The sequence below is a fragment of the Hyperolius riggenbachi genome, chromosome 9 (assembly GCF_040937935.1).
Source record: "Hyperolius riggenbachi isolate aHypRig1 chromosome 9, aHypRig1.pri, whole genome shotgun sequence".
In the NCBI taxonomy this organism is placed as follows: domain Eukaryota; kingdom Metazoa; phylum Chordata; class Amphibia; order Anura; family Hyperoliidae; genus Hyperolius; species Hyperolius riggenbachi.
This window is the reverse complement of record NC_090654.1, coordinates 186,391,813-186,418,062: the sequence shown is the minus strand read 5'-3', so window position 1 is coordinate 186,418,062 and position 26,250 is coordinate 186,391,813. Positions and strand designations below refer to the sequence as shown.

Sequence of the window (26,250 nt, the reverse complement as noted above, 5' to 3'; positions counted from 1 at the left end):
GGGTCAGGCAGCCGGATCCCTGCAGGAGCTTGCTGGACATTGTGTCCCCTCTATGACCAGGTGCCTCCCCTGTATGCAGCAGCCTTTACTCACCTCCCAGGCTCCAGCGATGAGCCGCTGTGGACCCCTCCGCTCTCGCCGGCATCCCTGCTCGTACTGCCGCTCAGTTCCGGGTCTTGGCTTGATGACGTCATCAAGCCGGGACCCGGCACTGATATGAGAGCGAACGGGGATGCTGGCCAGAGCAGAGGGGAGCGCTGATCGTCGTGGGAATGGCAGGGAGGTGAGTGGATCCTCTTCCCCCCCCCCCTACCGCCGCATCTGTCACAGTGATCACTATGATCCGCCAGCGATCATAGTGATCACGTGATCAGAAGATATACGTGATGACTTCTGATCACTGAGGGGAGATGTCAGCTGTCATATGACAGCTTAATCTCCCCTCTCAGGTGCGCACGATCACGTCGGAAGCGGAAACGGCAGGCGGCGTAGATCCTCTATCAGGCTAGAACAGCCACAAGTGTGGCGTAGGCTTTAATATAGGCGGTCCCGAAAAGGTTAAAGATCCCTGATGGACACCCTTTTGTGCTTATTACACTCACTGTAACAGTTACTTGACGTTCATTTTGTCTCTCGCTTCCCCAGAAATGTCTGTAATTTGTAAGTTCAGGGTGGCTTTCTCTGCCTGCTGATGTCACCCCCATGTACCTTTTCATACTGCTTCTGCCCCATTCATTTTCTGAGGATTAGGGAAAAATGACTCTTTACACTTGTCACCCCATATTAGGCTGCCCATTCACATCCCTTCCGCAAGGCTTGCACATTTAACGTGGTGTGACGGGGTGCACCAGAAGTATGCAAACTGCCACATTCCCGATGCAAAGTCTGCAGCATGTTGCCGCATGATCTGCGGCTACCATGCAAATTATGCAGCAATGGTTGACGCAGTAAGTACAAACAACGGGAGCGCAGTGTGACATAGCGTGCATGCACGGACCAATGGAAATCCCAGTGATGTCCTTCCTGCCCAACAGGGAGTATGTCACTGAGCGGGGGGCGGCTCTATGCATATGACTCTGTCGCCACATGGTGGTGCAGTGTCATAGAAAGGCTGGTTTCTGTGGTGCGATGCAATGTAAGAAAGAAAGATAAAGAACAAGAAGGAAGGATATAGATGTAGCAAGAAGTATACAGAAAAATAAAGAAGAATATACTGTAGATGTAGCAAGAAGTATACAGAAAAAGAAAGAAGGATATAAATGTAGAAAGAAGTACACAGAAAAAGAAAAGAAGGATACAGATGTAGCAAGAAGGACACAGCTGTACAAGCAAGAATAACAAAAGAAGCATACAGAATAAGAAAGCAGGATAGAGATGTAGCAAGAAGTATACCAAGCAAAAAAGAAGGCTACAGATGTAGCAAGAAGTATACTGAACAAGAAAGAAGGATACAGATGTAGCAAGAAGTCAGTGGCGGACACAGCCAGCAGTGGGCCCCTGTGCAAAATTGTAATTGTGGGCCCCCTATGACCTGCGGCGCGCGAAGTGCGCTGCGGCAAAAAATGGGCGTGGCTACAACCTGCGGCGTGCAATGCGTGCCGCAGCAAAAAAGAGGGGTGGATAGAACCTGTAGCGCTTAGCGCAGCGGCAAAAAAATGGGCGTGGCAATGACCGGATGAGGGCGGAGCTAACTGTAACTTAATGCGAACCCGGGGTGAGGGTTTATTTCCTTTTAAACAATACTAGTTGCCTGGCGGCCCTGCTGATCTATTTGGCTGCAGTAATAAACTGAATTACACCAGCAACAAGCATGCAGCTAATCTGTGAGGATCCGCTCGGCTGCCTGCGCAGGCAGGCAGCTTTTTGACCACTGTTCAGGTCTGCATTCTGCAGGTCTCTGGAAGAGAGACCTTTTGTCAGTTTTGCAGCTTGCTGCTGAGGAATTTGCATACGTTTGTCATGCAGATTGCCTAGCCACATCCTTTGTAGGCTTGCTCTATAAATACCATGTGATATCACAGACCTGGGCTGGTCATAAGGGTTTGTCCTGTGAAACACTCCTGGAGTGTCAGCCTTGCTCATTGTTTGAAGATTAGCTTAGAGTAATTCCTGGGACTGCACTAGGCAGGTTCCCTAGTGCAGTTAGGATTGCATATCTGTTTTGTTTGTCTGTTGCGATTGTCCTGTCCCAGCGGTGGTCGACAGGAAGTCGTTCTGATCTTTGTTCTTGGAGTATAGCTGGAGCAGCGGTTGCTACCAGCTATCTCATCTGATCTGTCTTGCCTGGATCGCACTTGCCTTGCGCTAGTGCTGTGGATCCGTCTGATCTCCATCTCTCTTTCTATACTTGGTTCGCACTTGCTCTGGCGGAAAGAGCAGTGGATCCAGCTCGCTCTGTTTCTATACTTGGATCGCACTCGCTCTGGCGGAAAGAGCAGTGGATCGTATCTCTCACTTATTCCTGTTTTCGTGTATCTGTCTTGTCTGCTACGAACGGTTGCTGGAGGCTCGGTGAGGTAACCGTTAAGCAAGCGCTCGCGTCCTCTGTTTCATGTTTGTCTGTCGGTGGTTAGTTAGGCGTGCTTGTCTCTGTTGTGCTTAACACGCGGAGACCGCGCATAAACGCGTGCACTATTGCGAATGAGTGCGGTGTTCGCGTTTAGTTAGCATTTGTTATTTTCCTTATCTTCTAATTGTATGATTTGCTGTGCCTTTTCTACTCTCGTGCTCTGCCTTGCTGTAGCCTTGTGTCACCTCTGGCAATCGCCTCTCTCGCGATTGCGTTCCTACTTCATATCTGCTGTTTGTGCACCGTCGTGGGTTGGCGACTAGATTGGGGCACATACATACATTCTGTCCCTGTGCTCATTCTCTTCCACAATTGCTTCTCTTGCGATTGCGTTCTCACTTGGTTTCTTCTGTTGTGTGTCCACCGTCGCAGGTTGGCGGCTAGATTGGTGGACATACATACATTCCTCATCTGTGCTTATTCGGTCTTGTGTCGCTGTCAGCAATCTGGCGATTGCCTTCTCACTTTATCTTCATGGTTGTGTGTTCACGTCGCAGGGTGGCGACTAGATTGGTGGACACACATACCCTGTCGCTTTGATCTCTCTCTTTCAGGGCTATCTTGCCCTGCGCTTTGAGTCCGCCAGGAGAAAAGCGCGATATAAATGTTATTTGTCTTATTTGTCTTGTTTCTTCCCTTCGTACAATTCCTGTCTGGCGTCTGTGGCAGGGCAGAGGAGCTGTTCCTCTGCACTCCACAGCTCCACCTGTCGACAGGAATTTCCCTCTACAGGTGCATTGCACCTTTTGCTGGGTTCCCTCAAATTATACGCTTGTGGAGGATTTCCGCAGTGTCAGCGCACGCCCTGTGCACTGATTACGGAGAGAATTCCTCAATCGTTACATAATCTTCTCAGTTCTGACAATATTGTCAGAAACCCCTGACCTGCTGCATGCTTGTTCAGGGTCTATGGTTGAAAGAATAAGAGGCAGAGGACCAGCACGGCAGCCAGGCAACTGGTATTGCTTAAAAGGAGAGAAATATGGCAGCCTCAAGATTATTCTCACCTCAGGTTCCCTTGAAAAGTGCAACGCAAAGACAGTGGGCCCAAGTTTTGGTGACCCTTTCCCCAGAAAATTCACATAATTGTGCAGGTTTTCTCAAGAAAATACACATCATGTCGGCAGATATGCCCAGAAAATACGTGCAATCATGTCGGCAGATATGCCCAGAAAATACGTGCAATCATGTCGACAGATGTGCCCATAAAATACGTGCAATCAAGTCGGCAGATATGCCCAGAAAATACGTGCAATCAAGTCGGCAGATATGCCCAGAAAATACGTGCAATCATGTCGGCAGATATGCCCAGAAAATACGTGCAATCATGTCGGCAGATATGCCCAGAAAATACGTGCAATCAAGTCGGCAGATATGCCCAGAAAATACGTGCAATCATGTCGGCAGATATGCCCAGAAAATACGTGCAATCATGTCGGCAGATATGCCCATAAAATACGTGCAATCAAGTCGGCAGATATGCCCATAAAATACGTGCAATCAAGTCAGCAGATATGCCCAGAAAATACGTGCAATCATGTCGGCAGATATGCCCAGAAAATAGGTGCAATCATGTCGGCAGATATGCCCAGAAAATAGGTGCAATCAAGTCGGCAGATATGCCCAGAAAATAGGTGCAATCATGTCGGCAGATATGCCCAGAAAATACATGCAATCATGCCGGCAGATTTGCGCAGAAAATACATGCAATCATGTGGCAGATCTGCCCAGAACATACACCTGCTAATATAAATAAAAAAACAAAAACATTTACTCACCTGCAGCAGCAGACCTCCTGTCCCAGCCTCCATCTGGCGCGCAGCTCCCATGGGTGGTTGGGTGGATAGGTAGCCTGGTAGGTGGGTGAGTGGGTGGGTGGGTAGGTAGCCGAGGTAGCCTGGTGGGTGGGTAGGTAGCCTGGTGGGTAGGTAGCCTGGTGGGTGGGTTGGTAACTAGCCCGGTAGGTAGGTAGGTAGCCTAGTGGGTGGTTGGGTAGGTAGGTAGGTAGCCTGGTGGGTGGGTAGGTAGGTAGGTAGGCAGCCTGGTGGGTGGGTAGCCGGGTGGGTGGGTAGGTAGCCTGGTGGGTTGGTAACTAGCCCGGTAGGTAGTCGGGTGGGTGGTTAGGTAGGTAGCCGGGTGGGTAGGTAGGTAGGTAGCCGGGTGGGTAGGTAGCCGGGTGGGTGGTTAGGTAGTCGGGTGGGTAGGTAGGTAGGAGGCCTGGTGGGTGGGTAGGTAGCCGGGTGGGTAGGTAGGAAGCCTGGTGGGTAGGTAGCCGGGTGGGTAGATGGTTAGGTAGCCGGGTGGGTAGGTAGGAAGCCTGGTGGGTGGGTAGGTAACCGGGTGGGTAGGTGGTTAGGTAGCCGGGTGGGTAGGTAGGTAGCCGGGTGGGTAGGTAGCCTGGTGGGTGGGTAGGTAGCCAGGTGGGTGGTTAGGTAGGAAGCCTGGTGGGTGGGTAGGTAGGAAGCCTGGTGGGTGGGTAGGTAGCCGGCTGGGTAGGTGGTTAGGTAGCCGGGTGGGTAGGTAGGTAGGAAGCCTGGTGGGTGGTTAGGTAGTCGGGTGGGTAGGTAGGTAGGAAGCCTGGTGGGTGGGTAGGTAGCCGGGTGGGTAGGTGGTTAGGTAGCCGGGTTGGTAGGTAGGTAGGAAGCCTGGTGGGTGGTTAGGTAGTCGGGTGGGTAGATAGGTAGGAAGCCTGGTGGGTGGGTAGGTAGCCGGGTGGGTGGGTAGGCAGGTAGCCGGGTAGGCATGTAGCTGGGTGGGTGGGTAGCTATCCGGGTGGGGGTCCCGACTCCTATCCTCCCTCCCTCCCTTCCTCACCTCGGGGGGCCCCCCTCCCGATATGCACGGCGGGAGAGCGGCAAATACAAGAAGTCTCCGCGGCTCCAGGCAGGCGCTAGAAGCTCAGCCGCTTGGTCTCCAATATGTCTCCAACTCTGTATGCTGCTCGCTACTTCCTGGTTTAGTAGCGAGCAGTATATAGAGTTGGAGACATATTGGAGACCAAGCGGCTGAGCCTCTAGCGCCTGCCTGGAGCCCCGGAGATATCCTGTATTTGCTGCTCTCCCGCCGCGCATACCGGGAGGGGGATCCCCTGAGGTGAGGGAGGGAGGATAGGAGTCGGGGGGCCCCCAGGGGAAAAAAATAAATAAAAAAAAATATATAAAAAAAAATACTTAATGGGCCCCTGAAGCAACGGAACTTCAGGGGCCCTCGTGCGGCGGCACGGCCTGCACGGCCGTATGTCCGCCACTGCAAGAAGTATACTGAACAAGAAAGAAGGATACAGATGTAGCAAGGAGTATACAGTACAAGGAGTATACAGTACAAGGAGTATACAGTACAAGCAAGAAGGATACAGATGTAGCAAGAAGGACGAAGAACAAGAAAAAAGGATACAAATGTAGCAAGACGTATACAGCACAAGGAAGAAGGATACAGATGTAGCAAGAAGTATACAGAACAAGGAAGAAGGATACAGATGTAGCAAGAAGGACACAGATGTACAAGAAAGAACAAGAAAAAAGGATACAGATGTAGTAAGAAGTTTACAGAATATATTAGCTTGATATAAGTCCAATACATAATAATAATAATAATAATTATAATAGGAAGTATACAGAACAAGAAAGAAGTATATCAAATGAGAAAGAAGGATACAGATATAGCTAGAAGTATACAGAACAAGAATGAAGGATACAGATTGAAACAGCAGATTGCAGATGAAAAAAGTTGAAAAAATATTTTTTATTAATTTCTACAGAATGTTCAACTTTTTATTTAAACATTTTTTAAAACTTTATTACAAAAGGGTTGGGGACAGAAATGAGGGGGCAAAAATATAGGGGAATCTGCCCTCTACTCCACCTAGCTAGTTGTCCTTAACATTGGCAAGGGCAATTTGCAAAGCAAAGAAGGGGGTGGTTTTTTCTTTGCCACCCTTCTTTTGCAGACTGCCCCCCCAATGTTACCCCAGTTTTATTAGTCATTTGAATTACTATTGCTCAGAGGCAAAGCTCCACATAAGTGTGTTATGTAATTCCTACATTATACCAGCCTGCATGGGGGAGGCAGTAATTGAGACTTTGGGGCACCCTCTTTTTTCATTTAAAAAAAATATATAAAACATACTTTTTTTCTTAGTCCTGCTTTAGTTATAGTGTTCATACTCACAGGCTCAAGCATGTGCAGTGCTATCAAGGGTGACATTGTTGGACATCACACTGCAATTTGATAAATGTGCTGGTAGCCCTCCATCTGGCCACTGCAATGCCCGGTGATGTGTAGAAAGATGTTTTCCTGTTTAGCTTAGTGGAGCACAGTATCTGTGTTGCTACATGTATTCTGCTTCAAATAAATGCAAATTATCTTGTGAAAACTTCACAATTGGTTAAGTTCTGGTTCTTTTCACTCCTTGGGTTTGTTAGTTTGTTTAGGTGGCAACACATACGAGCCTGCAGGGGTACCTTCACTTTGGCATATATCTTAAAGTGTACCCAAGGTCACATGGGGCGGGGGGGGGGGGGGGGTTGATTTTCCCTTTAAAGCAAATGTGAAGCAATGCTAATAAAAAAGTTACTCACCCATGTGGAGGAAAGGCTCTGGATCCCCTCTCCGTGCCCTCAGTCCACTACTGCCCCTTGTTGAAATTCCCCACCTTTGGGGCTCCTTGGCTATCTTCAGACGCATTCACGTGTGTGCTTCTGAAGATGGGCACATCTGTACTGTGCATGCGCGCACCCAGAACCTGCTTTTCTTCAGAAATACACAGGGATGTGACTACTTCTGAAGCCTTCCGGAAGGCGTATTAGACAGGTAAGGCTCTATGGGATCCAGAGCCTCCCCTCTACATAGGTGAGTAGCTAACTTTTTCTGCATCGCTAAAAATTTGCTTTTAATGGGGATTAATTATTTAAATGTCAGAAAAGCCACCTGTTCACCATAAACGGTCCTTGTCTATATTCATGAAAATCCAGGAGCTTGATAACTCTGATCCATCTATCACTGTATACACCCACGCTATCCTATTACTACTGAGTTTAATTCTATTGTTTAGAGCTGGTGAGTTGCTTTATAATTTGGCTCCTTCTAATTCTCTTCCAGGGAACACAAACAATCACTTTGGCTTTGATCCCACTCACGGTTCGAACAACCCCAAACTGATAGTAAAATCACCTTTTGATTTTGATAATGGGGCAGACATGCAGCAGAAGTACGACTTGGTGGTCCACATAATTGATGACAATGTTAAGAGCGGTAATGTGCAATATCGAAGGACTGGAACAGCAATGGTCATAATAAGCGTCCTCCGAACCAACAGCCCAATTGTACCTACATCTGACTACTATGTAAGTGTAAGATAATGAAATTCTATCTGAGGAAATTTGTCTTCAAGATGGTCACTGCACAGCTTTGTAAATGTTTTATCTTAAAGGGAATCTGAAGTTAAAATAAACTCATGAGATAATGAATTGTATGTGTAGTACAGCTAAGAAATAGAACATTAGTAGCAAATATATGAGTCTCATATTGTTTCCAGTACAGGCAGAGTTAAGGTTCGTATACACGTCCGATAAAGATCGTTCGTTACGAACGATTCGTGACGTTTACACGATATTCAAATTAGACCGAAAAGATCGTTCGTAATGAACGATTGTGTACACACGTGAACGATATAAGTATAAAGTACTGAACGACGAACGATTAAAAAATGCGTGCGCAAACGGAAGTGACGTTATGACAGGCAATAAGAACATGCGTTATCGGACGATCTTTGTACACACTGCAACGATTGAACGATTATCTTTCGAAAAAATCCGCCGGGTTGGATCGGTCCGATTGAACGATAACGATCGTTATCGTTCACAAAAACGATCGTTCACACTTTTTGAACGCACGATTATCGTTCCGATTGTCGTTATCGTTCGTTTTTGAACGATCGTTATCGTACGTGTGTACTCAGCTTTAAACTTCAGTTGTTATCTATGCAAAAGAGCTTCTCTGGCCTCTCCCCAACTTGGGTGGAAGCCAGGGCTGTTTTCTGAAGTACTTATACATCAAACAAACAGTGAAAGACAACTTCAGATAAGGTAGGGAAGTTCAAAGGGTATTTTATCTCTGCTCTGTTTCATAGTTTAAAATACAGAGTGTAGTTTTTAAAATCATGTATATAACTGAAAATAAAAATATGAGACTATTTTCCTTGCTAATAATGGTTTTTTTTTTTTAATTATCTCTACTACACGTACATTATTTCATAAGTATTTTGTTGTTTTTTTTTTCTTTGCTTTAGTGTCACTTTAATCAATAAATGTAATAAATTAACTAATTCTAAGAGATGCTACACAAGACTTTATAGCAGAGAATAATCTAATTTCTCATCATCGGATTACTAAGGACAGGTCTTGTTTGACTGACAAGCTTTTATAAGGGAGTAAATGCTCAGCTTTTATGGGGTGGTAAATGCTAATTAGGATATTGGGAATGCTGTAGATGTAATATACTTGGACTTTGCAAAGGCCTTTGATGCTGTCCCCCACAACAGTTTAATGCAAAAATGAGGATGCAAGGACTGGGGAAGAATCTGTGTGCATAGATACAAAACTGGCTAATGGACAGAAAGCAAAGAGTTGTGGTCAATGTATCATATTCTAAATGGGTTACTCTTAGAATTGGGTCCCGCAGGGGTTAGTACTGGGACCAGTACTCTCGTCTATTTATTTATTAATGAGCTAATAGATGAAGTAGAAAGTAACTATTTTTGCAGATTATACAAAACTGTGCAGGATTATCAACACACAGGAATATGACATATTGCAGAATGATTTGGAAAGGACTGCTATACGGGCTTGTAAATGGCAGATGAAATTCAATGTGGAAAAATGTAAACTCATGAATCTTGGTCATACCACCAGTCTAGCACCATACAAAATAAATGGGATATCGATGGGGACATCAAACTTGGAGAGGGACTTAGGAGTACTTGTTGCCAAAAAAGTTAAATAATTGTAGCAGCTGCTGTTAAAGCAAATAACATTATGGGATGCATTAAAAGGGAAATAAAAAACTTGGGATGCTAGCAGGTCAGAGAAGGTGGCTGGTGGGCCCCTTGACACCCACAAGACCCCTAATATTTTTATTAGGTTTTTGCATAAACAAAAATGGCATCAACAATTAAGCAGAAATTAACATCGCTGCAAGATTACTCACTTTCCAGACAGTTGTCTGATAGTACAGTATGTGTGAACAGGTCTAGCTGCCACCCCCGAGGGTACAGTATGTGTGAACAGGTCTAGCTGCCACCCACGAGGGTACAGTATGTATGAACAGGTCTAGCTGCCACCCCCGAGGGATCCACTCAAAACAATCTTCCGTGACCACAGAGTTACAAGCTAATCACGTCGTTTTACCATATTTTTTGGACCATAAGACGCTCCTGACCATAAGAAACACCTAGGTTTAGAAGACAAAAACCAGGGTAAAAAAAATAAACTAAACTTGGTGCGTACATGATGCAGGGGCAACTTGTGGATCTTTTCCCTCAATCCCCCTAATTATTTCCCCCTTGAACCTCTTGTGTCCTTCTCTGTACCTCCTGTGTCCTTCTCTGTCCCTGTGTCTCCTCTGTTCTCCTGTGTCCTCCTGGCCCCCTGTGTCTCTTCTGTTTCCTGGTGCCTCTTCTACCCCCCACTGCCTCATCTGCCACTGCCCAGCTAGTGCATTGATTGGCCAATGGCCAATGACGGAGCCCTGTTCCCACTCATTCTGAAACAAGGATCCACTAAGCTCGATCCTCCGTGGGCACAAGGAAGAATCCCTGTATCGGCTCATCCCTGGATTCAATGGCTGCCTTGGTAAGTACGTCACCCACTGGTTGCTGGACACGGATGACACAGGAGGACAAAAGAGACATTGGGGACATGGAGGACACACTGGGATGCAAAAGACAAAGGAGGGCAAAAGAGGCTCCGGGGGACACAGATGAAGACGACACATGGGGCAAAAGAGGCACTAAGGGACACTGAGGATGAGGACACGGGGACAAAAGAGGCACCAGGAACATGGAGGACACGGGGACAGAAGAGGCACCGGAAGACAGACACAGTGGGACAGAAGAGGCAGAGAGAACAGGAGAGGCACTGGGGGACCAAAGAGACTCCACTGGGGACAGCACCTTCGGACCATAAGACGCACTGACGTTTTCCCTACTGTTTTGGGGAGAAAAGTGCATCTAATAGTCTGAAAAATATGGTAATTTGTAAAATGGGATTCAACGCTCCCATACTTTCTTAAATTTTTTATGACATGTATGTTTCTTGTATACACGGTTTAACCAGACCTAGTCCCTTTACACAGGGGCTGTACTCTGATATCATTTAAAAATACAGTAGAGTCCCAGTTATCTGGAACTCAACTATCCAGCAGATTCAACCAACCAGCACAGTGTAGTCACAGTGGTGAAGGCCAACTTCTTAGGCTATTAGTGGGCTCTGCAGTGCTTCAAAGCTCCCCCACAGTTAATATACTTTCAATTACTGTATTTTAACATTTAGTACAAAGTTCATGGTATGTATATAGAGTGGGGTATTGTATTAGCTAGGCCTATTTCTAACCTTGAGTCTCAAGCAGCAGAAAGCACACGTATGTGGCATCATCAGCCAATCCCCATTGGTGCTGGATAACTGAGAATCTACTCTACTGTAATTACTTAATTCCTGGCAGATTTGATCCCGGGGTTTTACCTAATTGCCATCTGGAATCAAAAAGGATTTTTTCCCTTATAAGGCTAATTGGTTCAAGCCTTGTAAGAGTTTTTTTTTTTGCCTTCTTCTGGATCAACTGAGATATGTGAGTGTGCAGGCTAGTGTTGTACCATATTTTCTGGTTGAACTCAATGGACGTATGTCTTTTTTGAAACCCAAATTACTATGAAACATTATTATCACCTGATAAGTACAGAAATAAAACCGAGTAGTCTGTTTTGACCAGTCTTATCAAGTCTACTCTTCCTCACCCATTTGCATCTGGTTATCCATGTATTTTTATCATGTCATACACACAGTTCCCCCATCCCTCGTCCTGCATGTCCCCTCAGATGATACCCATTCTGTAGTCCCCTTTGTTAGTAACGGCTGTCGGCTCTATGTGCAGACAGGTACTCCTGTACTGCCGTGTCTTATGAGCACTATTTCTGTATCTGAACACAGTAACTGTTTCCATGGTGAAACTCAGAGAAATGTTGTTACAGTAGACTCTGCTAGACAAAAAGGCTTAACAGTCTGGTAGAAGACACAATATAAATCAACATAATACAGGTGCAGAATTACCAGCTAAGCCAATTAAACAAGATGATCCAAATATAAAAGAGAGGATAAAATTTTTTTTTTTGTTTCGTTATAGTGTAGCAACAACAATTACAATTCAGTATTTATAACAGCGTTCTTAACCACTTAATGGACTTTCGAGGCCAAATGAGCAAAAAAACTTAATTATCTGCATCATCTTTTAAGGCACAGAGGACGCCGTCCGTGCCCTCCGTGCCGATCCGCCAGGTCCCCCCGCTCATTAGCCCCCCGGGCCAGCTCCCAACCCCGACTGTAGCGTGGATGGGGGGTTGGCCCTAGAGCTGCGCAGCCGCACTCGCGGCTATGTGGACTGCGCAGCTGCGGCCAGATCAAGCGGGCATTTTAGGAGAGGCAGGAGAGCCCGACCCGGGCCGTGGGGTCGGGAGCCGGCCCGGGGGGGCTAATGAGCGGGGGGACCCGGCGGATTGGCACGGTGTCCTCCCAAGATGATGCAGGTAATTAACTTTTTTTGCTCATTTAGCCTCATAAGTCCTTTAATGACATGCTGACTTATGAAAACATCCTGCTAGAGCATCTTAATGGCTCCAGGAAGGTGTTATAAGTCAGACAGTGCTGCTGCCACTGCGCGTGTGCACGTGCGTGCTCCTGTGGGTGCACGTTCATACCCGTGCACGTGCAAGTAAAAAAAGTGAGAAAAAAAAACCACCCCACCCCAAAAATACACCTTGATTTCCAAATGATATATTGTCACCATACTTTGTACTAGGGACATAATTAAAATCTTGTGATAACCAGGACAAATAGGCAGATAAAATGTGTGGATTTTATGTACAGTAGTAGTGTTTATATTAAAACCATAGGGGATGAAATTGGAGAAATAGTGTATTTTTTCATTTTTTTCCTTGTATTTCCCTTTAAAATGCATATAAAATAAAGTAATTACTGAGAAAAAATATCAACCCCAAAAGCCCAATTTGTGGTGAAAAAAACAAGATATAGATCATTTCATTGTGATTAGTAGTGATTAAGCTATTGGCAAATAAAAGGGATGAGCACTGAAAGGTGAAAATCGCTCTTGTCCGTTAGGGTAAAAACCGCCTTGGGTGCAGTGTTTAAAGTGTAACTGTTGGGCATAAAATAAAAATCAATTCTTTATTTTTAGCTTGTAAACAAGTAATAAGGATGCTAACCAGGCAATACAAACGTTAAAGTGAATGGGAACCGAAATTTAAATAAAAAAGTCAGATACTCACCTAAGGAGAGGGAGGCTCTGGGTCCCATAGAGCACTCCCTCTCCTCTCCCGGTCCCCGCTGTTGCGCTGGCTCCCCCGTAGCGGTATTCGACCGTTTCGGTCAAATATAAGAGGTAGAAAACCGAAAGCCCAATATAGTGTAGTATGTATTGGAGGGTGGAAGAGGTAATGTGAAATGAAAGTAATATACTTACAAACCAGGGTTACCTCTCAGGCAACCACTGAAATGGCAGGCGGGGAGAACAAGCCTGTCCCCACTCAGGATTAAGACGTCGCTCTCTGTGGATAGGAGGAAAGAAGAGGGTGTAACACCCTTCCACCAAGGGTGGAAATCGTGATACGCAGAGATATACAGAGGAGCCAGTGGGATAAAAGTCACTAAAATGTTTAAAACGTTCGGGATGTGGTGGTGGACCAGCCAACTCAAAACTGACAAACGTACTGTCAATTAAAGTAGTAAACAATTTATTCATATACTCACAAGACAAGTTGCAACGCGTTTCGCAGGCAAAGTCCCGCTTCTTCAGGCAATAAACAACAGGAGCGATACACAGCACGGAGTCAAGAATACGCTTGGCACCTCTGTTTGACACACCTCTGTGTGACACACAGAAGTGCCAAGCGTATTCTTGACTCCGTGCTGACTTTTATCCTACTGGCGCCTCTGTATATCTCTGCGTTTCGGTCAAATACCGCAATTTCCCTGCAGAAGGGAGGCTTCGGAAATGCTTTAGTGCTCCTGAAGACAGGCCGCTCTACACTACGCACGCACGAACGCCCTTTATGACGCACTCGCGCGTGTGCAGTATGGAGCCGCCTGTCTTCGGAAAGACTCGGCTCCCGAAGACTTCCAAAGTCCCTGCGGCAGGGGATTTGAACGGGGGAGCCAGCGCAGCACCGAGGGCACCGGGAGAGGAGAGGTAATGCTCATTAAGACCTGAGCCTTCCCTCTCCTTAGGTGAGTATTGGACTTTTTTTTTTTTAGTTATCGATTCCCATTAGCTTTAAAATCACTATTACTTTTCTTGTTGATAAATGATCATTCCCAGCTTACCTGACTCTTATTTGGTACACAAAAAAATTTGGTACACAAAAAGGAAGTTGCAGGGCATGCTGGGTTGTTCTTTTTTGCTTCCCTACTTCATCTCAGACTTAACTAATGAAGCCTTTCCCTCCTGTTTTACTCTCCCACACCTCTGTTCCTCTCTGATTGGCCAATATTTCTCATGCTGAGACAATGCACTTTCTAAAGTGGAGGGCGGGCAATGCATACACAATCAGGCAAAGGAGAGTAAGGGGGGAAATGACATCAGGATTGGCTTCAAAATAGCCACAGTTAATATGGGAAATGCTAAGAAGGATGTTCTCTTTTTTTTACTGTAGAAAAATAACTAAAATCAAAATGTGGACAGTGCAATACGTTATGTAATTAGAGCAACTATTTATCTACTTACCATATATGTGTTTTTTTTTCTGAGATAGTATGGCTGACAGCTCCTTATTAAAAAGATTTCACATTCAGTAAGAACATGTATCCATGTCTGTGTCTCCCGATAAATAAAATGTACTCTTTAGTGCCTGTATAATTGCAAGAAAACTCATGTCTAACCCTGTACCAGATGCATGTTTTTGCAATGACCCAGTTTTTCCCAGAGACAAGAACTGTATACTTTGCAAAGATTTGTTTTCTAGACAATTGCACTAGCAGGTCACTAAAAATGACATTGCCAACAGAAAATACAACCATCGCAAGTGGTGACAAGTGAACCTGTCTCTCCAAGGAGCCTGTCATAGATGTGGCAATATGGGACCTAATGCCCACTGACGGGAATGATATTTACATTTACCCACTGTTCTTTTTTTCACATACATTTAGATCATTTTATCAAAAATAACAGAAACAAATACAATCAAGTGTTGCAATTAGTAGCTTAACCACTTTACCCCCGCCCGTACAAATTTCTCCGTCCCTTTTTCCATCCGTTAACCCCCAGGGAAGGAGAAATCCGTACTTTCCGCGCTCCCGCCGCTGCCCGTGCTCCCGCTCGTAAACACACCGCCCGCCGCTAGTAAACACGCCGCTCGCCCGGAGATCAATGAACGGGAAAATCCATTCCCGTTCGTTGATCTAAGCCCCACAATGATCCGCTACTCTCCGATGGGCAGCGCGATCATTGTGAGAAAAAACAAACACTCACAGCCTCCTACTACTTCCTGTGAGCGTCCGGAAGGACGCTCGCAGGTCGCAATACACAAAAAGTTACTGTTGCCATCTTGTGGCCAAATAGTAAAACTACACCCTAAGCATTTTTTACATAGAAATAAATTAGTATTACACAAAAAATTCACTCATTACCTCCCACACTCCCCCTTTTTTTTTTGTAATTAAAAAAAATTTAAAAAATTTACAATTAAAAAAAATACATCCCTGTGGCCGTGCATGCGCAGTACACGTACTACGTACGTCCGAGCACAGTATGTCTGCAGTGAAATTTTTTTTTCAGCTTGGGTAAGGTTCCCTTTAACCGTTTATATTAGCTCACTGTTCTGTCATATGCATTATGGGGGTAATTTCTTGCTCACGTGAAGCTGAATATTTGCAAATTCTTTCTGCTTTAGGAAGGCAACACTTTTTCAGATACTGGCTTTTGGTTCTTTTTTGCCTTCTGCAAAACTCCTAGTGGGCGTAATTCTCCATGACATAACTGGGCATACATAACTCTGTGAGATCACTGCCACACAAGTGCCGCCGATAGAACCATATCAATCCATACCTGGAATCAGATCAAAAAAGTCTGAAACAGCTGTTTGCAAACTGGACTGTATGACTGTATAAAATTAGCAGGTGATGGTGTACTATAAACCTGTACTTCTGGCTTTTCAGGGACATAAGGAATCATTTGCCTATTCACTCACTATCCAGAAGTGATACACGACTATGGCAATAACTTCCTTGCTCACATGAAGTTGAATACTTTCAAATGCCTTCAGTTTTAGCAAGGCAAATTTGTACTTAGACCCCGTTTACACTTAATCAGTTGCTCTCAGTTATAACTGAAAGGACAACTGACTTTCAAAGTAATGCCCATGTTTTCCTATGGCACCTTTCACACTTAAAGGGGCACTATGGCGAATAATTGTAAAATGTTAAATATGTGCAAACATATACAAATAAAAAGTATGTTTTTTCCAGAGTAAAATGAGCCATAAATTACTTTTCTCCTATGTTGCTGTCACTTACAGTAGGTAGTAGAAATCTGACAGAAGTGACAGGTTTTGGACTAGTCCATATTTTCATAGGGGTTCTCAGGGATTTATTTATTTTCAAAAGCACTTAGGGAACGGCAGTTGCTCTGTCCAACTGCCAAAAAACTGTGTAGCGAGCAGGGAAGCTGGCCAGCATAATTGTTTAAATCCTTTTTAGGGAATATCTTTATAAAGAATAAAAGCCTTGCTGAGAATCCCCTATGAAGAGATGGACTAGTCCAAAACCTGTTACTTTTGTCAGATTTCTACTACCTACTGTAAGTGAGAGCAACATAGGAGAAACGTAATTTATGGCTCATTTTACCCTGGAAAAAAACGTACTTCTTATTTGTTTATGTTTGCACATATTTTAAATTTTACAATTTTTCGCCAAAGTGCCCCTTTAACATGGTTTAACTGAAATCTTTTTACCAATGCTCTGCTATGGAGAAGAAATAAACGCGTACCCACCACTGATTAAGTGTAAATGGGGCCTAAGCTTGGAATGTAAGATCCAGACCAAATGCAGACAATAATTTTACAGTTTGATCTTGGTAAATACTGTAACAGAAGAATCAGCAAGTATAGCACACCCCATGAAAAGGGACTTTTTTTTAGTAAAATGGGGTCCTAGGCAAAAATGAATGTTGGGTCCACTGCCATTTTAATAGTGGAACGACAATTTGTTACCCCTACATTCCCTGACTTGTGGGGCCCCGGGCCCCCAAGGAGCTAGGGGCTCTCGGCCATTGCCCAGTTAGAGCTTTACCAAACTTAGCCTAGTGAAGTCAGTTGGTAAACTCTTTGCTCATACACGTGTTTGTATGCTGAGGTCTTCATGGCACATCCATATGCACCATTCAATAAATGACCATAAATGTCTAGCCTGTCTTTGTTCTAAGACCGTGATTGTTAACAAGCTGGAATCTGATTGGTCGCTCAAGGCAGTGGCAGGTTTGCACTGTGTTGTCATCCTACCTAATAAAACCCCTCTGTCCCTGCATCCTCCTCCTGTGTGCCTGTGTCCGTGCTTTTGCCGAACCACACATGCGCAGCACGCGGGCGGCCGTTGAGAAAGGAGGAGGATGGGGCCAGGGGGCCAGGCGTGTTTGCGAGCGGGCCGGGCGCACTGATGTGCGGCGGTGGTGAAAGGAGAGGAAGGGGAGGGGTGGGGGGTTGTGAGGGAGGCCTAGCGCCCGTTATGTTATTGATCTATTATTTAAGAATCCTCATTGCATGTTTCTTATATCTTATGCAGAAAAGAAAAGGAGTTACTATTGTATATAAGGAAGTCAACACATATAACCCCTCTGCCTGGTATGTGCCATTCCTGCTGACACTTATGGCTTTGCTCCTGGCCATCCTGCTTGCCTGGTCTTGCCACTTGCTATGGAAATATACAAACATAAAAGCTCTGTGCCAGAAAGCAAAGAATGGGGTGTCTAAAAAGAGGTGAGAAATGTGTATATGACTCCCTGGCTGTACCGTGAGCTGCGTGTCGTCACTGACTGTGTATTTCTCTATCTCAGAGTCCTTCTTTTCTCTTGGCTTTAGTCAGGGCCAGAGTTATATATTTTTTGCCCCTAGGCCAAGTATGTTGTGGCTCCCATTTCTTGTGCTGCAGTGTCCTACATTCCATGTTCAGTCCCCTCTTATATGTGTATCATCCATGTATTGAAGCCCCATTCTTTCATGAACACCTCCCTTGAGCATCAGTTTCCCTTTTTCATGCATTGCTGATCATTTTCACCCTCCTTCTTTCATATGTAGCAACCCCTCTTTCATGTCTAGGCACCGTCTTTAGCTGAAGCCGCCCAAGGCCTGGGCCTTTGTGGCTTTTCCAGATAATCCATCCCTTAGTGAAATACATAAAATAAATGCTGCTTCTTTTATTTAATTTCTAACTTTGGTTTATTTATTATTAGATTATTTATTAAGAGAGATTTTTTAAATAATTTTCAGGAAAATGTCTTGCATATGAAAATGTTATGCCTAGATTGAGCCCCATGAACTAAAACGTACATACGCACAACATACTGCTGACAAAGATCAGAGCAGATAATGGGTGCTCTGCTGTAGGTTAGGCCTCATATTAATGTTTGGCATTAGGGAGAATGGTAATGTATTTAGTGCACGCAATATCAAAGGGAAGTATGCTAGGAGATGCCATCTTGCCTAATAATAAAATATCCAATTCAGTGTGGAAGCACCACATTGCTAGTTTCATTGTGGCTTGCACACAGGTTCTTTCAAGACTTTTCTTCTGAATTCATAGATAAAGGAACAATCTGGGCAGGTCAGAGAGCTTGTGCTGTGGATCAGAGAAACTTAGAGACTGATAAGGCTACAGGAGAAGGTTAAAGTAAAACTATTTGAACCAGCTCATCGCTTTGGCAATAGCCAAAATCCAGCCATCAACGCGGGCTGGAGTTTGTGCAGAAGCAAGGAGAGCCATTTTTTGGCTATACCCTATGCTGAGATGGCCCATGAGGGAATGAATAGACCCAAATCTATTAACTCTTTCAGACACTTTAAAATAAGGACATCTATGGATTTTGAGTCCCTAGTTTCTTATTCTGGTTAAGAGGTATTCAACCTGTGTTCGATGGTGCACGTTTAGAATATCCTTCTCAACTGCATACTTTCTTTTCTTTCCCTTTATGTTTGGGTTTTTTCTTTCTTTCTCTGGCTAATTATATCGCTGTTCTACTGGATTCCAATAACTTTATATACAGTATCACATGCATGGTTTGATTTATGCCCTGCCAATCACACGCCCTGAAGCACAGGTACGCATTGTGGTTGATAGTCCCATTCTGTGAATAATGCTGATTGGATGCCCGGATGTGTTCCTGCTCTATGGAAGCTGATTGATTGAGGGGCATGTCTGTAATAGAGCTTACTATGATGTAGTGGGTGGGGTTAGCATGAAAGGATGGGGGTTGCTATAGGTGGGAAGGAGAATCTGGATGACACTGCATGAGTATGCCAGTTTTATAGTCGGCATGTGTAATGGCAACTGCATTGACCTGCCTGTCCCCTGTGTTTAGATCAATGAAGATGTGGGCTCAGCGTCTGAAACACCTGTAAGGTGGTGATGGTGGTGGTGGTGGTGGGTGGGTGGGGGGGGGGGGGTATTGCTGTCCATCATCCTCTGCTTTTTCAAAGTCTTTATTTCTTTACCATTTGATCGAGTTGATAAATAATCATTTTTATTTGATAACTAACATTTTGTTTTCTTGTTTGTTATTGATAGAGTCAAGATGTACAAAGAAGGTATGTATCTGTTTTTTCTTTAGAATAGAATGAATGTAGAATCACCCACTTAGACAGTTAGAGTATAATATGCAAGGGAGACAGTGTTTTGAAAAAAGTGAAAGCTTTGATGCTGGAAAACAAGGGTGTTGTACATGGAGGAAAACGACACAGCGAGGTGAAGGTGCCTCTGCAGGAGGGGCTCATGCTATGTTGGTTCAGCCCACTGGCACTATACCCAAGGAAAATGCATGTATTTGTGCCCAATAATGTATTCTCTTCATCAGATTGAGGCAGCTTTATAGGAAATATTCAGCTGAACATTATTACATTTCATATGAAAGTTAATTTGCATTAAAGTGTACCTGAGGCAAAATTGGTTAAAGCATTTATAATTACCTAGGACTTCCTTCAACCCCCTTTAGGCCATTGGCCCCCTTGCTCTCCTCCCGGGCCACTCCAATCATCTGCTGGCCAGCCCGATCTGTTCTTCCAGTTGTGCTGTACTCTGCATGTAGTGTGCAGTAGTACGTTGCAGGCGCAGAACACATCCGGCGACGGGAGGGTTGCGCATGTGGCTGGGACACGCTTGAGCAGTACAGTAGGAATTGCTGCGACTGCAAGAAAAGACCAGGATGATCAGCTGACGATTAAACTGGACCAAAAGGATGTCAAGGGAGCCAATGGCCTAAAAGGGGCTCCAGATATGTATATATGCTTTAATTAATTTCAACTCAGGTTTCCTTTAATTATCAATGCAAAAACTTTTGTGCTTTGCATGTCTATACTTACTGTAATAAATACATTTAAAATACCTATCTGCTGTCTTTTACCTTGATCCTAGCTGCTTGTTGCCAGCAGAGTGGGAGAGTCCTCCCCCCATGCAAAAGGCCCATCTCTGGACCAGACTCACTTTCTCCCTGTGCTCACAGAGATGAACTCTTTGCGACCAGCACTGCAACTACATTTCCTCGTTGCTTTGTGTGTAATAAAACATTTAGCCATTACCACACTTTACCCATTTTTTTTTTTTTTATAAAATTCATGTATACCTCTGATCGCCCTGCTCTGCTTGCAGCAGCAATGCATTTCTCACTGGTGTTTTACTGAACCCTTCTGTAAAGGCGTCGCTGGGGAGAGAGCTGGATGGGTTAAATGTTTTCTACATGCTCAGCAGTAGAAGGTGGGTAAAAATGACATTTTTGTCAGCATTTTTATGGGTTTCCCATTTTGCAAGTTTTCTGCATATTAAAATCACATGGCAGGTCTGCTTTTTAACTTATGTGATGTGCGATTCTTATTCAATGCAAATTAATAGCAATGCATAAAAAAGGTGGTGGTGGTGGGGGGTTGTCCATGATTACTGAAGCTATGAGGACCTGCTGATTATTTTAGCAAGCAGCCAGCATGGCAGTGCAATCTTGCCATTTTCTCAGATTTCTTTTAAAAAATGTCATAAGAGAAAGTGGGGTCAGCCGTATTGAACTGGGAGGTTTTGATGGTCTGTCAGAACCTATTGATGATAGAGCCGGGACAAGGTCCTCCAGCACCCAAGGCTGAGACTGCAAAGTGCGCCCCTCCATCCCCCCCACCCCAGCCATCACACACTGATTGCTATTAGACTAGGAGGCGCCCCAGGGCCCCCAACCTCCCCAACACCTAAAGGGGCCCATACACTCAGCCGATTTTCTGGCCGACCGATCGATCCCGATCGATCGATCGATCCATCGATTGCAAATCGGTTGTCCAATCGACCGATCGATGGCCGATTTCGATCGATTTCGATGGATTTCCATCGAACTAACAGGGTGGAAAATTTAGGTCGATCTGATGAGATTGCTTATCAGTTTGCATTGGCCTTAATGGAAATCTGATGGCAAAAAAATGCCATCAGATCGAATTTCAATAGATTTCAAACTGAAATCTATTGGAATTCTATCCTGGTAAAAAATGTTCTAAAAACGCATCAGATAGATCATCAGATGCATTTCTTATCTATCTGCTGCCAATCTGACGAGTGTATGGGCACCTTTAATCTCTAGTTATCTGGCTTGCAGTCACTGTCAGGTATCCTTTTTCTTATTTCTCTCTGCTTCAAACACAATTGGGAATGACAGCTGAATGAATTGTGCACCCCCTCCTACACTGCGCCCTGAGGCTGGAGCCTCTCCAGCCTCTGCCTCGGCCCGGCCCTGTGAAAGAGAGAGACTAAGGTAAAAGTTCCAGAGAAAGGAAGGAACTTTAGAAAGGACTTGGAGATGTACAAGAGACTTCCCTATTTAATATGGGGTTACTTGTTTTGTGAAGCCCAAGGGACATGTCGGCAACCTTGCCAGTCAGTCATTTGGGCCTTCCACATACTGTACAAGTGGTAACACACTCACACTTGTTGTATTTGTTACGGCCAGAACCCAAAGTCTGGCCACTTCGGGTTCTGGCCGGTCAAATCTAGAAGTGGCCGGCTCATGCGACCAATGTTCAAAATAAACTTTCCCTACGGACTTTGGCCGGCCAGAACGCATTCTGGCTAAGTGTGGCCAGCCAAGTCCCGAAGCGCCGCTCACCTCTCCTCCCCCGCTAGCCAGACCTCACATCAGGACGACCCGGATCGGAGAGGCAAAGAGAGGCAGAGCAGCGCCGCACAAGCTACCCGCAAGACGCATACACTTCCATGCTGAAGTGACGTCATTGCTCACTTCCGCATGTGAAGTGTATGGGTCAGAGCGGGTAGTGTGCGCGCTGCTCTGCTTCTCTCTGCCGCTCTGATCTGAGGTCTGCAAATAGGAAATAGCGCAGGCTGCCCCCCCTGCTCCAGCCATGCAAAGCTCACTGCATATCCCCCCTGCCGTGCAAAGCACCCAGGCATGCAAAGCGCTCAGCAAAACTACCCCAGCCATGCAAAGCGCTCAGCATATCCCCCCCCCCAGTCATGCAAAGCACCTAGCAAATCCCCCCCCCCAGCCATGCAAAGCGCCCAGCACATCCCCCCCTCCCCCACCAGCCATGCAAAGCACTCTGCAAATCCCCCCCCCCCCCCTCCCAGCCATGCAAAGCACTCTGCAAATTCCCCCCCTCCCAGCCATGCAAAGCACTCTGCAAATGACCCCTCCCCGCGCGATGCAAAGCGCCCGGCAAATCCCCCCCCACCAGCCATGCAAAGCGCGCAAATCCCCCCCCCCCCCCCCCGCCATGCAAAGCACTCTGCAAATGATCCCCCCCCCTCCGCCCCCCCCGCGATGCAAAGCGCCCAGCAAATTTCCTCCCCCCCGCAATGCTAATTCCCCCCCCCGCGATGCAAAGCGCCCAGCAAATTCCTTCCCCCAGCCATGCAAAACGCCCAGCAAATTCCCCCCCCCCCCCCGCCCAGCCATGCAAACAAAGCGCCCAGCAAATTCCCCTCCCTAGCCATGCAAAGCGCCCACCAAATCCCCCCAGCCATGCAAAGTGCCCAGCAAATCCCCCCAGCCATGCAAAGCCCCCCCTCCATCCATGCATAGTGCCCAGCAAAGCATCCCCCATCATCTGTGACTAATCACCACTGTAATTTGATCTCTCCCATCTCACTTGACTGCCACAGCAGAGCAGCTGCATTTTGGACTTTGGCCGACTGACTTTGGTCATTTCTAGAACTGGCCGGCCAATGCCAGAAATTCCCAGCATTTTGGACTTTGGCCGACATCAAATCGGCCAGTTCTAGAAACGGCCGGCCAATTCTAGAATTGGCCGATTTCTGGTTTTGGCCGTAACATATACATTGGAAGAGGGGTTAGTACCATAAAATATTTACAGCCTAATAACTAGAGCCATAGATCTGATTTACAACACTGAGGTTATGTAAAAAGGTTTAAAGGTAGCCATTAACTGTGCAATTTCGGAAAAGATCCTTTAGGCCCACCAACAGAGTGGGAAATAAGTAATCTGATCAGACTAAAGAAAATTCCGAAATTTAGATTGATGGAATGACAGATGGTATGACTGTTCGTCTTCAATACACACCATTAATGGTATCCAATCTGATTGACCATACGTCGATTGTTTGGAAGATTGTACTGTTATTGGGGTGCACCTTTATAGTGATTACTACAACAAATACCCCCTCTTCTCAGTGTTTCATTTGTTTAGCTTAGAACGTCTGAATTAAGTGAACTGTATTCTAGAAGGCAATATTCTGGTGTTTTATAACCTTGTTTTTTTCTTTCCCAACAACTTTAGGAACAAAAAAGGAGAAGACAAAAAAGGAGAAGGTTGAAGTTATAAAAGTGAGTCATTAATGGCCCAAAAGCAATTCCTATTTTCTCTGAAGTTATCTCTTAGGCCTCATTCACATTAGATGCATTGCCGTCCGTATTTTGGCAACGTATACGGAGGCAGATACGCACGAACATCAGAAGTGCATAGACTTCACTGTCTGATGTTCACATCACAGTACATGCGTTGTGTAGCAGTGCGATGCGCGAATGCATGCTGCGTGCATTTTTTTGGCACAACGCACGGGTGACCCATTCACTACAGTGAATGGGATCAGCCATGCAACGCATGGAAACGCAGATGGCGTGTGATTGTACGTGTTGCTTTCAGATCGCACGGCCATCTGCGCGTCATGATGTGAACGAGGCCTTAGGAGATAATTGTTATTTATTTCTTACAGGAGACTACAACATTTGAAACAGTCTTCAATGGTGAAGCTGTGGATCCTGGTAAGCAATTTCTGCAATCATTCTCCACCAGAAATGCATAGATTGATTGTTTTGTGATATACTAATATGATGTCTTCCCATCTGTTAGTCACAGGAAACACTTATGAGTATAACAGCAGATCTGGAGCAAGACGCTGGAAGCTTGAACAAGCCAAGGATGAGAAAGTGAAATTGACAGACCTGGCCACAATTTCAGAAGCCCCACCCACTACTCTTCCTATTGCTTCAGATGTAAAATTCGCCTAAGAGGAGACACAGAGCGTCATTTTAAAATATAGTGTTTTTAAGAATGCTCCTGTATGCCAATTCGACACTTAAGCGGTGTGGTGATCGCCGCACCACAGAAATCAGCATGCATATGTCCCTGCGTCATGGTGCGGCAACAGGGTCATATGCATAGCATCGCCCCCTGCTTAGTGATGTACTCCCTGCTGGGCAGGAAGTATGTCACTGGGATTCCTGTCGTTCCCACATGCGCGCTGCGTTGCACTGTGCTCCCTTCGTTCACTCTCACTGCGTTGCCCATTGACTTGCATTACTGCATGATTGAGAATGCGAATTTGATACTTCCAGCGCACCGCCTGAAGTGTGTAAATCTCCATAGACTTGCATGGCCCTTGTGCCGGGGATGGGGTGGCGATGCAGCTCGCAAGTGTGAAAGGACCTAAAACTGACCTGAGAGGGATATGGAGGCTGCAATATTTATTTTCTTTTAAATAATATCAGTTGCCTGGCATCCTCCTAATCTTTCATGCATCCGTAGAGTCTGAATCACACACCTGAAACAAGCATGTGGAAAATGTAGTCAAACTTAAGTCAAACATCTTATCTGCATGTTTGTTCAGGGTCTATGACTAAAAGTACTAAAAGCAAAGGATCAGCAGGACTGCCAGGCAACTGGTATTGGTAAAAACGGAAACAAATATGGCAGCCACCATATCCCTCTCAGGTCAGTGGTTAAGAGGAAATTCAACTTTAGTTGAGAAAAACTTATCCCTTCCATGTCAGACTTATATATCACTAGGCTCTCAATGAAGCAACACTTTTGTTCAGAAATAAGCAATATTTAGTTCTTCTTTCCATAGTTTTTACATTAATTGCATGTTTTTCAGATTACTTACATAAATTCAAATGCTTGACTACTCCACACTGATTGTAAAAGACTACCTGTATATACTCATGTATAAGCCGTCCCATGTAAAGGCTGAAGCCTGGCAGATAGCTAGCTGTTCAGATAATGTAAGCTCCACAATGAATATACAGTACATGTGCAATTCTGAAGAATAATGACACACGTCCATCACATCCGTCCGTGCATTCAACATTAAAGTGCACCGTGCCCAGCGATACTTTGCCAGTTAGGGTGCCCCCTGTACAGTACATGAGGATGTATCCGCAGTCCAATATTAAACACTTTTGGGATCCTGTATCACAGCAGCCGCTGTTTAACCACGTTCCCTTGCATATGCAGTTTGCCGTCAGTCTACAATACGGGGTAATCTCATCAACTTGACGTCTTTCAATTAGTTCTTTTTGCGTCACCGCCTCCCAAAGATTGCTCATAATTTTGTAAGTCCCGCTGTTCCCTCTCAACTTACCGCAGGGACTCGGCATGTAATGATTCACTGGCCGGCAACAGAGCACGCCAGACGCCGTGCATACATCAGGCAGACGCTGCTGGAGCAATCAGCTGACCAAAGCTCCGCCCACCTATGCGTTTCGATCCACCCAGGTTCTTCATCACAAAGGAAGGCAGTGGATCAATTTGCCATTCATAAATGTCTGTTGCTTTTGGTGTAATAAGCAGACTGCACAGTTATGCGGTACATGATAATTCCGGACATCGGACATGTCATACATTGCACGCTATGTATGACATGTCTGTTGCTGCTATGTATGACATGTCTGATGTAACGGACACTACAGTTCTA

The 26,250-nt window shown here is 45.2% G+C and overlaps 1 protein-coding gene across 1 annotated transcript in view; it reads left to right on the top strand.

The window, feature by feature from the left end:
* Positions 1–25,414, top strand: part of LOC137531796 (cadherin-related family member 3-like) — an 84,161-nt gene extending 58,747 nt beyond the window's left edge. Inside the window, exons 14-19 of the mRNA XM_068251756.1 lie at positions 7,667–7,911; positions 17,626–17,819; positions 19,624–19,643; positions 23,835–23,881; positions 24,271–24,319; positions 24,408–25,414. Of these exons, the coding sequence (XP_068107857.1) occupies positions 7,667–7,911; positions 17,626–17,819; positions 19,624–19,643; positions 23,835–23,881; positions 24,271–24,319; positions 24,408–24,565 (713 nt within the window). The 3' untranslated portion in view covers positions 24,566–25,414. The remainder of the gene's footprint in view (positions 1–7,666; positions 7,912–17,625; positions 17,820–19,623; positions 19,644–23,834; positions 23,882–24,270; positions 24,320–24,407) is intronic.
* Positions 25,415–26,250: the final 836 nt, after the last annotated feature.